Here is a 12,318-nt window from a genome sequence, read left to right on the forward strand (position 1 = left end):
TCATGAAATGATCTGCCTCTGGTGAGTTAGACTTAGTTCATATAAATATATATTACATTAGATCAAGACTGTTGAAAAACACAACAGAACTGGAGGACTTGAAGTGATGGGTTACTATGAGGAGGTTAACATTAACAGATAAAATATACAAAAGAGCATTTTCCTTAATTGTCTTCCTGAAGCCATAAAGGCCACAGTAGAAAAAGCAGAACCTCAGGGTGTTCATCTCATGTTGATGAATTCATTACTTTTCATTTCATGGATTTACTGCTTTTTTTGTTTGTTTGTTGTTCATGTTTTATTAGAAATGTGACATTAGAAAATACAAAAAAACAATCATATGAACACATGCACAAAGTTGTAACTAAATCAGTTATGTGATTTTAGGTTTTCTAACAAGTCAGTGATCACATTTCTACCTTTGGTCACCAAAGCTGTGCAGAGAAATCATTGGGGTTTTTAAGGGTGGTGACAATAGAACATTTGGTCAATGGTGAGCAGTAGCAGGAAAAAGAAGTTCACTTCCTGAAGATAGGCTGTGAACTAAATAAGACCATGTGCTGAGTTGTGATGAGAAGAAAAAGATGATAAAACATTTATTTTCCAGAAGAAGTTTGATTGAACTACTAAAGCATAATGAGATCTTGATATGGCAGACTACTATATGTTTCGTTATGTTGCAAAATGGAGTGGGGGAAATTGTCGGACTACCGACAATTTCCCATGGGGAGCCGCTTTACAAACGGCACCCCATATACCTCTCCCATGGATTACAGTAACAAATGGGGAGAGGCAGAGGCGGGAAACAAAACTTATAGTGAGGGGGGGTCACACAGAAATGAACAACAGGGTATAAACAAAAACACTCACATGTTCCACTCGACTGGTTGAGCAACAAGTCAGGTATGTTACCATTTTGTGTAATTATATAATAACTAATATATATAATAATTTACTTAAATCACGTATTCTATCATTACATAATTAAATCTGTTATCTATATAGCACACCACAGACATGTCTTATGCACAGACGGGATGAGTGTGCAGAGGAAGTGTAGCAAAAAGGAGAAATGGAATTTTTTATTTTTCGTGACAAGCCTATTCTAAACAGAGGTGGGTGGTGTCAATCTGCCCATAGTGAAGTTGAATTGAGAAGGACTTTATTTGGATATTTTTTTAATTTAAATATTTCAACATGAAAAAAAGAAAACAGATAAAGAGGACAAACAAAACAAAAATAACAATGTTGAAAGACGAATAGGTAGAAGTATATAGTTATAAATGACTAACCCTTTCTCACTACTTCTCACTTTTTTATTTGTTTTTATTCTAATTTTAGTTTTTAAATTGAGCTCTTACTATTCCTTTATTGTTTTCATTTATTATTATTAGTGGTGGGCATAGATTAATTTTTTAAATCTAGATTAATCTCACTGTAATCTTGGAATTAATCTAGATTAAAATGGCTCATTTAAATTCTGCCGAAAGCTTTCAGAATGCGTTTGCTACCCAAATAATGACTAAAAGTAAGTCTTTGAGAACGGGTTTCTCAAGCCAGGTGGCGCATTAGACCAGGGGCTCATCTCCTGTTTCCAAAATGCATCACAAACTGCTTGAGAAAGCTGTTCTACTATGATAATTGGTGATGAAAATAAATCATGTTTCTACCACTACATCCAACTTTGAGAATAGTAACGGCAACATTTTTTTTATCGCCCGATAAGAGTCTCACGTTAATGCAGCACGTTAACGCCAATAACGACCCACCACTAATTATTATTTATAAATACATGTATTTATTATTATTATTAAAGTCTTTGCAACATGTGAAACCACAATAGAAAATGATGTAAATGTTCAATAGTTTTTTATAGAGCACTATATTTAATGTGAGAAGTTTACAAGCAGGAAGACAGTGACACACTTCCTGCAACCCACTTCATGAAATGATCTGCCTCTGGTGAGTTAGACTTAGTCCATATAAATATATATTACATTAGATCAAGACTGTTGAAAAACACAACAGAACTGGAGGACTTGAAGTGATGGGTTACTATGAGGAGGTTAACATTAACAGATAAAATATACAAAAGAGCATTTTCCTTAATTGTCTTCCTGTATTTTTAATTTCATGGATTTACTGCTTTTGTTTGTTTGTTTGTTTTTCTTGTTTTATTAGAATATGACATTAAAAGTATGACAGTGTGATTTAAATTTACATTTAGATCATGTTCATCCACAAGAGATTCAACGGATCCATTTAAGGAAGTTAATATTATACGTTTATCTATTCACACGTTCTCTTTTGACTATTTTAAAGCCGTAGAACATGAGAAATTATAATGCCAGGCTTTCAAGGAGTTTATATAACTTTGACCACTTTTAGAAAATCTGAAAAGGTCAAAAGAAACCTTTTTTGTAACATTTAAACAAATATCCCTATGATGGAAAATATACATGCAAACAAAAAGTTAGTGCCACATGAATAAAGTCATTTTTGATTCATGAGAATTCTTCCTTCTTTATCCTTCAGTGTTAAAAGCTGCACTTTGCTTTAATATTGATCCTGTGGCTTGGAAGACCCTGAGTAACTCTGCTGCAGGTTTTGGATACCAGGTGGTGCAAAGACAGTCAGAGTAAGTAGTACGTTGTGGTGGAAAATGGATCTACTGAAACCACTGCTGATTCAGATCTGTTATGATAACCTCTCACCTGATTGTTGGGATTTATTTCCTCAGTTTGCTGGTCAGTGCCCCCCTTGAACAACTTTCACCAACTGAAAGAGGGCAAATATTTAAATGTTCCACCAAAGTCTGCACTCCAGTAACAGTACGCGGTGGGCAAATACTCATTTCAATATGCTTTATTAATTCTGTAGCTTTAGTCATCTGATCAGATCTACGTGAGACATTGTTTCAGGAGATTTTTAAAACAACTGAACATTTTAGGACTCAAAATACTTACTAAGATGGAGATTGTATTCCATCTTGTTGGAATTTGGTTACAGTATATCATATATAGCCTTGTGAGATACTTGACTGGGTAATGTTACTAATAGTGATCAGGTCAGATATGGAAGTTAGTTATGTTGTGTTATGTCTTGATGGTTTTAACATAACTGATGGCTGATGGTTTTTTATGCAGTGCCAAGTTTTGCAGTCAACATGTCCCTTGGTTTGACAATGACAAGTGATCCCAACACACAAAAAACTTTGGTAAGTTGCTAAACTGCAAATATTTGCAGGTAAATGATAATAAGAATGCAGAGGTTTAGATCTCTACCAGTAAATCAATTGTCTTCAGTTTGAAATGTAGTTCAAGGAACAGGAAAATAATCATCTCATTATAATCAGGACTTGAATTTGTCTCTTTTCAGGCATGTGGTCCAACCATCCCAAAGGACTGCAAAAGTATCACCCAGTATAGCGGTGTGTGCTTTGAGATAAACTCTTCTGATCACGCTGGATCCCCTGTGCCTTCTTCTATTGAAGGTACACATGTTAAGTTTTTTTGAGAATAGGATTATATGTAATATATAATACATAATTGTTTTAAATAAGTTGAGAGGAAATATTTCAGATGTATTTCTGCTTTTTCACAGAGTGTCGAACTATAGCAGACATTGCATTTCTGTTGGATGGCTCAGGCAGCGTAGAATATGATGATTTTCAGAGAATGAAGAATTTTGTGAAAAGTGTTGTCAAGTCATTCCCGGGAAAGGATACAAAGGTAGCATTGTAACTCCCTCACCCCATCCTGCCCCTATCAATATTTCATACACATTTTCATTTATGTCCATACATATTTACATTTTTTCTTCTTTTTTCCAGTTTGCCATCGCCCAGTTCTCCTCACGTGTTGTCATCCATTATTACTTTAATACTTTTAATGCTGATGACGGGGAATCTCAAATCAATGATATAAGACAGTTGAGTGGAGGGACTTACACAGCTACAGCCATCAGAGAAGTTGTGTAAGTGCCTTCATGATGCTAATGTGTGTCACCATCCTCAGAAGTGTTATGATATCTTGTTTATATTGATTTTCATGAGTCATGCCAAGTTTGATACAAGTCTAAATAATATGGGCCAGTTTGTGGTCCTGACAGCAGCATTAGATATAAACTGACAGTCTTTCAAAATTAGCCACAGGTCCTTTGATGCTGCCTATAATTCCATTATCCCAAAACTCATCTTGAAATTGGTATTAAAAAAACAAAACACAAAATAACAATAACAAATATATATATTGACATATGTATACTTTTATTTTGACAGCAACAACGTCTTCTCAACATATACAGGTTCCAGGTCAGATGTGAAGAGGATTTTAATAGTCATTACAGATGGAGAATCTAATGATGGGGGTGATTTGCAAGGTGCAGCAAATTTAGCTGAAAAGCAAAAGATTGTTCGATTTGCTGTTGGGGTAAGTTACATGTATACTGTATAAGCATGTATTGTGTTAACATATTAGATTGTCTATCAATTGGTTTGAGTCAATAATGTAAAAGGAGCCAGTATTTTACATATATGAATCAATTTTGTTGTACAATAAAATACCTATAACATATATCTTCAAAATCCCTAGGTGGGGAATGCATTTACAAATGACAGAGCAAAACAGGAACTGTACACCATTGCATCTTCACGAGACAAAGTGTTTCAAGTGTCAAACTTTGGTGCTCTTGATGCAATACGGCAGAATTTGCAGGACCAAATCTTCTCTACCAAAGGTACAGATGTAAACTTAATATGGTAGCTTCACATCATTTTTGTGTTTATTACTGTTAATGTTATAGTTCCAAAATAAACAATTATGAATATTTATATCCTTCATTACGATATTTTAAACTGAATTTCCAGTATTTATATGTGACTCAGATATTCAGACTGTTTTTACAGTTGTAGAGACTTTGACACTCATTTATGTTGCTGTTACAGGATCTCAAACTGGTGGAGAGTCACTGAAAATGGAAATGGCTCAAAGAGGATTCAGTGCAGCTTATGTGCCTCCGGTAATTAAAAACAGACATCTACTGAACAGTATAGTAATAGAAACACACACACACACACACACACACACACACACACACAGACACACACACACACACACACACACACACACACACACACACACACACACACACACACACACACCTCTGTGTCACTCCATGTGAAAAATATACAGCTAAAGTCTGGTCCAGTATAAAGATAAAGTCCAGATGATTCATTTATGATGCATTTAACCTTTTGCTTGGCTGATGTTTTATGGCAACCACAGTTTCTACACATTTCTGTCCAATCCAGTATAGGTTTTCAAAGAATGAAGCCTTAGCTTGATGCTCTAACGATTCCCCTTCTGAATCCACATTTAAAAAATCCACAGGATCATTTGATTAATTTAATGGTTTACTTTGGGGAAGAGTTAAAAAAGTGAAATGAGAAAATGAGAGAGGTCAAAAAACTGTGTTGCTCCAATCTCCACATGCCTGGCTATCCACTTAATAATCACCCCCTTCCTACCCTAAACCATGTACTAGAAAGCAATGTTAATAATCATCTTTTAACATATTTTACAAATATAATATAAATGAAATGTTCTACATTTGAAGCTACATGTACACATGCATTTTAAGCACAAAGAATCTAATAATTAACCTTTCACATTAATACAAATATGAAATACAAATATATCAACTCGTAAATATTCCTTTCAATTTCTTTTAAATCTGCTGTTTTACATATGAACTAAAATTATTGCGTACTAATCAAACATAAATAAATTGCATTTAGGGTTCTACACGGGGGATTCAGATGGCTATTGTTGGTGCCAACCAGTGGAGGGGAGGCTTCCAGGAATACAAACGCCAGATGTTGATGAACTCTTATCAGCCTTTGGACATAGAGCTTGACAGTTATCTGGGTAAGAATATTATAGTACATATAATACATGCAATGGTGTACTTGCACCGCTCTACTGTCCATCCCAAAAATACGAGTTTAGAAAAGGACAGAAAATATCCAAATGAGGAGTAAGTAGTAGAAACTTCATGGCAACATATTTGATATCACATGAAATGCCAAATTTATTTTGTTAAATAAGATCATACACTTCAATTCCTTCTAAATAAAGAAGAGACATCAGACACCAAAATTACATGTAAAGAAAATCAAGAAAGAAAAACCCATACCCAACAGTGAGCATGTTGATGGATATGATTAAAAGTTGTGTTTGTATAGAAATTGTCATGGTTTTTTACAAACTTTTGGAAAGGCCAAAGAGAAGGTGCCTCATGGTCCCCAGACTTAAATAGGTAATGAGATAAATAATATTATGAATTAGAAGAGGGTGAGCCAAAGTAAGATTTTAAATCTGTTTAATCAAACAAAGAATAATTATGCTTATTTGTAATTAATAGCTTAACAAAATGCGTCATTTAAAGATTGTTCTAAGTAAAAGAACTAATAGGCTTGACTCTTTAATTCCAGGTTACTCCATGGCAGTCGCCAACACGTTGTCTGGTCCACTGACAATTCTCGGTGCTCCAAGATATCAACACAGAGGAATTGTGATATCAGTTTTTGCAAGCAGTATCGGCCAGACAATTGATCCCTTTAATTGGCAGGTGTGTATTCACAATTAAGATGATTAATGAAAGACAATGTAAAGAATGCATTTTAATCTTAAATTGAAGGTTTCTCACTTTGCTAATTCTTTTTTGTTGCTTACACAGTTCAAGATTGGTGAATATTTTGGTGCAGTGGTTTGCGCCATGGATGTGGATCGTAACAGCTACACTGACCTAGTCCTCATATCTGCCCCTATGTACATGGACAGTGATAGAGAGGGAAGAGTTTATGTTTGCAGCCTATCACGTTTGGTAAATTACTTTTTAAATAATCCAGAATCCGTTGGATTTTTTATAATAAGAATTCAAACATTGACTCTCACCTTTATATTTCCACCAGACAATTGAGTGTCACTTCGATTCTCCATTAGTACTGAGAGGGGATGCATCTGAACAAGGAAGATTTGGGTCTTCTCTTGCTGTACTCCCAGACCTTAACCAAGATGGTTTCAATGATTTGGCAGTTGGAGCACCTTTGGAGAATGATGGACAAGGTAGCATCTACATCTTCCATGGTGAAAGAGGAGGAGGAGGAAGGATTAGTCCTGCTTACTCACAGGTGAGCGAGAGCAAAGAAGCAACAAGAACATTTAAATGATACATATGACCTCATGTATTCAATGTACAATCTAGACCAAATTTATCTTTGATTAATTCAAATATTTTCATTTACATAGAGAATTGCTTCCTCTGAGGTCCGGCAAGGACTGAAGTTCTTCGGGATGTCGATCAGTCAGTCTTCTTTTGACCGTAGTAATGACAATCTGCCTGATTTAGCGGTGGGTTCAAAGGGAACAGTTGTCTTACTCAGGTAAGACGCTCCTGTCACACATTATTAGTCTCACCTGTAATTCTACCATTTGTGTTAATTTGTGTCAAAATAATCACACAACTACAAAGTTTATTACCATGAAGTCTCCAGTGTTCATGGTAACAATTCTGTAGTTATAGATTTAGGACAGATGTGTTCACCAATAACAGATTGTATCAGGCAGCTAAAATTAGATATGACAGTTGTTATTTTGGTGTTCTGCTTTACAATTTTAATATGTATTTTCCTACTCTGTTAATATCCAGGTCAAGGCCCATAGTAATGGTGGAAGCTTCAGTGACATTCAACCCAAACCAAATCCAAACCCAAAACTCAGACTGCTCAACACCACTGGATAACACAGCTAAAATCTGCTTTACCATGACCAAACACTCTGTCATTGATACAGGTCCCTGATTCTCTTCATTGTTTCTAAACCACAGTGCACTGTCCATCCATTTAGATACTTGTATGTGTGCACGAGTAACCTCTAAATGCAACTCTAATCTGTTCCAGCTAGAGCAATTATTAATTACACTTTCACACTGGATGCCCAACGCAAGGTCCCAAATAACCGAGCTTACATCAGGGACAAACAACGAGAGCAGACCGGATCATTAACTCTTACCTTTGAGCAAAAATGTAACGATGTGAAATTCCTCATTCAGGTGAGTTATTAAAAACCTTAACATCAGCAATACAACTAACCCTCACTACCTTGATTTTAATAATAGTGTCCTTCTCTCACAGGCCTGTCCAGATGATTCTCTGAATCCAGTTAACAATGAGCTCCAATTCATCTTTGATGGTTTGCCTTCTAGCTCAGGTCTCAGACCAAGTCTAGCCCAGCAGGCTCAGACAACAACCTTTCATCCTGTGAGTAATCTTTAAAGTCACTTTCATTTATCGGTTGGTTTTAAATCACACTGAAGGCTTTTTCAAACCTATAGTTCATTTGCTCTGGTCTGAATCAGCAGATGAGTTTGTAAACTTGGTTTGATCAAACTTTCTCTCTGATCAGTTTGTCTCTGTTGTGTTTGCCAGTGCACGACAGATATTACTACATAACCTACCATTACCTACTATGTGGAGAGCTCTGCAGTTCTATGAAATGTTCAGAAATCATCATGCTTTATAAATAATGTTCAGTTGTAATTCCATGTATTTGTCATGTCTGTCTCGGCTGTTAGCTCTTACACTTTGTGAACAAACATAGCTTACTTCATACTGTCTTCCACAGTTGCTGTTTGAGATCAACTGTGGCACTGACAACGAGTGTGTAGATAAACTGAAAGTGGATTTCAACTTCACCGGGTGAGGCTGAGTTTCAAATGTTAAGCTTGACTTGGGTGTATAGATCTACTGTAGTATTTGTGTGTATTCACTTTTCTATATTATCATAATCTATCAGATCCTCTGAGGTTAAAGTAGGCATTGATGAACTACTGAATGTCACCGTCTCCGTGGAAAACAGTCATGAAAACTCCTACAACAGCCGTGTCATTCTCACTTACCCACCCGGGCTTTCCTACAGGAAGTTTACATCACTGAAGGTTAGTATCAAGTCTGTTTCAATTCAACTGTGGTCAGCTGTTTTCTGAGGCTGTGCAGTGATTCTGGATAATGTTTGCTTTTGTTTTATTTATTTATTTCTTAATGAAGGGAAGAATTGAATGCAACTCCTTGGACAGTGGAGCTGGCTTATCTCAGGGAAGGACAGACTGCACTATTGACAAGCCTATTTTCAAGAGCAACGCTAAGGTTTGTAGTGTGTACTGAAGCATCTCATCTCACTGTAGCTGAGCCGAAAGGAGGTAATCCAATCTCTCTCATTCATTTCATTTCAGGTTCTCTTCATTGTGTCCTATGGGATCGACACCACTTATAAACTTGACAGGACGTTAATTATCACTGCAAATGCCACCAGGTACTGTTCTGTTCATCTGCCAGCCTTTAAGTACCTCTCTCTATATATGTGGATGTGATTATTATTATTATTATCATCATTCATGTGTACAATTAATTTAACCTCTCTTTCAGTGGGAATCAGCATGCCAGTGGAAGCGGACTTTACAAAAACAATACGATTGATGTGAAGTACAGCATTTATCCTACAATTGAAAGGTTTTTATGTTTTATGAGAAAAAGTTTTAAAAATAATTTAAGGTGACATTGTAAGGTCTAATATCTATGAAACATTCAATGTTTCTGTTCAGTTCCTTCACCTACACCAATTTCAGTCATGGAAAGAATGATTTGCAGAAACCAGTCCATCAACCAATTGTGGTAAAATACTACATCATAATATCAATATGTATATTTTAAAGTTCATAAACATGATTCACACTTGACTTCAATGCTTTTTTCTCCCCCCTTTAGCTTATAAATGACAACAGAGCGCTGAATTTAACTATGGTGATCAGGGTGCCAGTAAAGCTCGGTGATAAAGACATTTGGGTGAATTCCAACAGCTTGCAGGTAACATATGCAGGAGCTCATTGTTACTGAAACCCCACATGTATCAAATGTAGTTGTTTTTATGAAACTAAAGCCTTGTGGATGGATATGTTCTCTGTTAAATTGACATGAATCAGCTCTATTTCAGATTCCAGACTGCCAAAGAGACACAGATGAAAAACCTACAGTCACAAATTTTGTTGCTGAGATACAAAAAAATAAGTCTGTGGTAAGTAGCCACCTGTACATAGTAGAATTTAGTCTAATATATTTAGAAGTGTGTAGTGTTTCATTGCATTGCCATCAAGTTTTCTGTTTCCAGCGATAAATTTAGGCCCTCTTTTAATCACCCACAGGACTGCTCTGTAGCCTGGTGCAGAGTGTTCAAGTGCAATCGATTCATGGGAAGTCTGGAGCGTCAAACATACACAATCTCTGCTAACCTTAGTTCAGAATGGATAGAGCAGGTAATTAATGTGTGTTTTAAAAATAATTATTTTCTAATAAAAATGAACAACCTGAAAGATCAAATTAAATGGACACTGGACTGTTTCTCACTCAGATTGGACTTGAGTCTGCCAGATTCCTCTTGACCAGTACGGCCACTCTGGAGTTTGACAGAAACCAGTATGTTTTCTTTTTACCGGGGTCAAATAACAACCATCTGCTTCACAAGGTAATTACACATTGGTTATGTTGATCTGTGTTTGAAAAGAACTTGAATGTAGATCTAATCCAAAGTCTTCACATCTCAGATTGAGACACAGGTAGAAGTGTATCCTGAACCAGACTTCACCAAAGCGATCGTCAGAGGATTCATGGGAGGGTTGGCTCTACTCAGTCTACTCACTGCTGGCCTGACTCAGGTGAGATACAGTAATGTATTGCTTGTTTATAACACAGCTGCTGGCCTCACTAAGGTGAGATACAGTAATGTATTGTTTGTTTATAACACAGCATGACAGAGGCAATAAGAAAATTCGGGGTCTGGTAATGTACACCCTTGATCACAAAATACGAACACAGTTTTTTCATATAACTTCCTTTGTTTTGTACTCTCAGGCTGGATTTTTTAACAGTAAATACAAGAACATGATGAATGAACAACAAGAGGCTGGGGAACCAGAATACGAAAACATTGAATTAGTTCATCTGTAAAATAAGCTGTGCATTTCTTACTTATTATAATATAATGTCATTTTCATGAAGACATTTAAATGGAAAATATATTTGTACAAACCACTTTCATTTCATTATCCTGAGAGAGAGTGTTTGTGGTCCATGCATTGAGTGACAAGAATTTTAGAGCTTCAAAAATGTTTTTTTTTCTAATCTACATCTTGAACTGAATAGCTTGCTGTTGATCATCAAACATTTGTGCTTATATCCCTGCAGACTGTGTGTTTAACTTGTACATTTTGTTTTAAGTGAAAAATAATTCAATGTAGTACAATCCTCTGTAGTCTGATTTTCATCACATGATGTACTGTAAAACTGCTGAAATACAAGGTGGAATGCTTCAGAGCAAGAACCTTACTTGTTTGCTTGATACCACTTTTAATGACAATGTGAACAGCTTTATTTTAAAATGCATTTTCATATGTAAATGTTGAGGGCTGATGCTTCATGAATATTTGTGTGAATATGTGATTAAACTTCTTTTTTTTAAATTGACCTCATACAAAGCTCCTGACATTTTTAAGTAGAAAGACAATGGAGGTATAACTGAGTACAGAATAACGAAGGTTGGCCTTCATTTAATCACATTCACTGACATTTAGAAAGACAGTGGAACCTCTTCCTCCCTAGGCCTCTGGCTCAGGGTCCTGCTTGAAAATGACATACCCAAAATGAATATAGTATATCTCTGTAACTACAAGGTCTATATGAATAATATTGGTATCATAATAAAGGTAACACTTGTGAGATACATGTAGACATGAAAGCATCAGTATATATGTTACTGAGTCAGACTAAATGAAGATTGAACACAGCATAAATTAAACATTTAATTTTCGCCTGACAAAAATTTACACTTTTAGAGTGAATAACACCTTCTAAATTATGCTGCCGTAGCCATTAAACCTCTTGAAACTGTAGCATAACATCTGAACATTATCTGTGCCACCAAGTTTCATGTTAATAAAGTAAAGCACTGCAAAGTTAGAGAGATTTTAGTAGAGATATATTTAGGCGCTCAACTTTGACCTGCGCACTTCTGCGCACGCGTTCTGTATTGGCGTCAACTGATCCAAGCAATATTTTCAGGAAGAGCATCAATATGAGAGCGTCAATATGGACCAATCACACCTCCAATGAAAGTTCACACCCTCTAGAAAGTAATGCAGTGGGTTAAATCTGTCGCATTAGCACAGTTCAATCACTAGATAGAGAAAAAGACTGTGTGTTTGCATTGG

At 35.9% G+C, this 12,318-nt stretch overlaps 1 protein-coding gene across 1 annotated transcript; it reads left to right on the plus strand.

Annotated features, from left to right (window-relative positions):
* Window positions 1–2,600: 2,600 nt before the first annotated feature.
* On the plus strand, window positions 2,601–11,059 carry LOC128381123 (integrin alpha-M-like). The gene is made up of 29 exons (XM_053341075.1): window positions 2,601–2,638; window positions 2,741–2,838; window positions 3,147–3,217; window positions 3,379–3,493; window positions 3,604–3,731; window positions 3,833–3,975; window positions 4,280–4,430; window positions 4,593–4,737; window positions 4,946–5,019; window positions 5,798–5,927; window positions 6,494–6,630; window positions 6,739–6,885; window positions 6,974–7,192; window positions 7,311–7,444; window positions 7,711–7,853; window positions 7,961–8,112; window positions 8,195–8,320; window positions 8,685–8,758; window positions 8,856–8,997; window positions 9,107–9,205; window positions 9,292–9,371; window positions 9,485–9,568; window positions 9,661–9,730; window positions 9,824–9,922; window positions 10,050–10,130; window positions 10,258–10,368; window positions 10,464–10,577; window positions 10,657–10,767; window positions 10,964–11,059. Exons 3-29 carry the CDS (start codon window positions 3,167–3,169, stop codon window positions 11,057–11,059), a joined length of 3,156 nt encoding a protein of 1,051 aa, XP_053197050.1. The 5' UTR covers window positions 2,601–2,638; window positions 2,741–2,838; window positions 3,147–3,166.
* The last annotated feature ends 1,259 nt before the right edge of the window (window positions 11,060–12,318 follow it).

The sequence above is a fragment of the Scomber japonicus genome, chromosome 20 (genome assembly GCF_027409825.1).
Source record: "Scomber japonicus isolate fScoJap1 chromosome 20, fScoJap1.pri, whole genome shotgun sequence".
Taxonomy (NCBI): Eukaryota; Metazoa; Chordata; class Actinopteri; order Scombriformes; family Scombridae; genus Scomber; species Scomber japonicus.

Excerpts from the sequence above, each read along its gene's own strand:
- LOC128381123 (XM_053341075.1), top strand. The coding sequence starts at position 3,167 with ATGTCCCTTGGTTTGACAATGACAAGTGATCCCAACACACAAAAAACT. Across the intron at positions 4,738-4,945 it reads CCAAATCTTCTCTACCAAAG|GATCTCAAACTGGTGGAGAG; the intron begins GTACAGATGTAA and ends TTGCTGTTACAG. Across the intron at positions 8,998-9,106 it reads GGAAGTTTACATCACTGAAG|GGAAGAATTGAATGCAACTC; the intron begins GTTAGTATCAAG and ends TTCTTAATGAAG.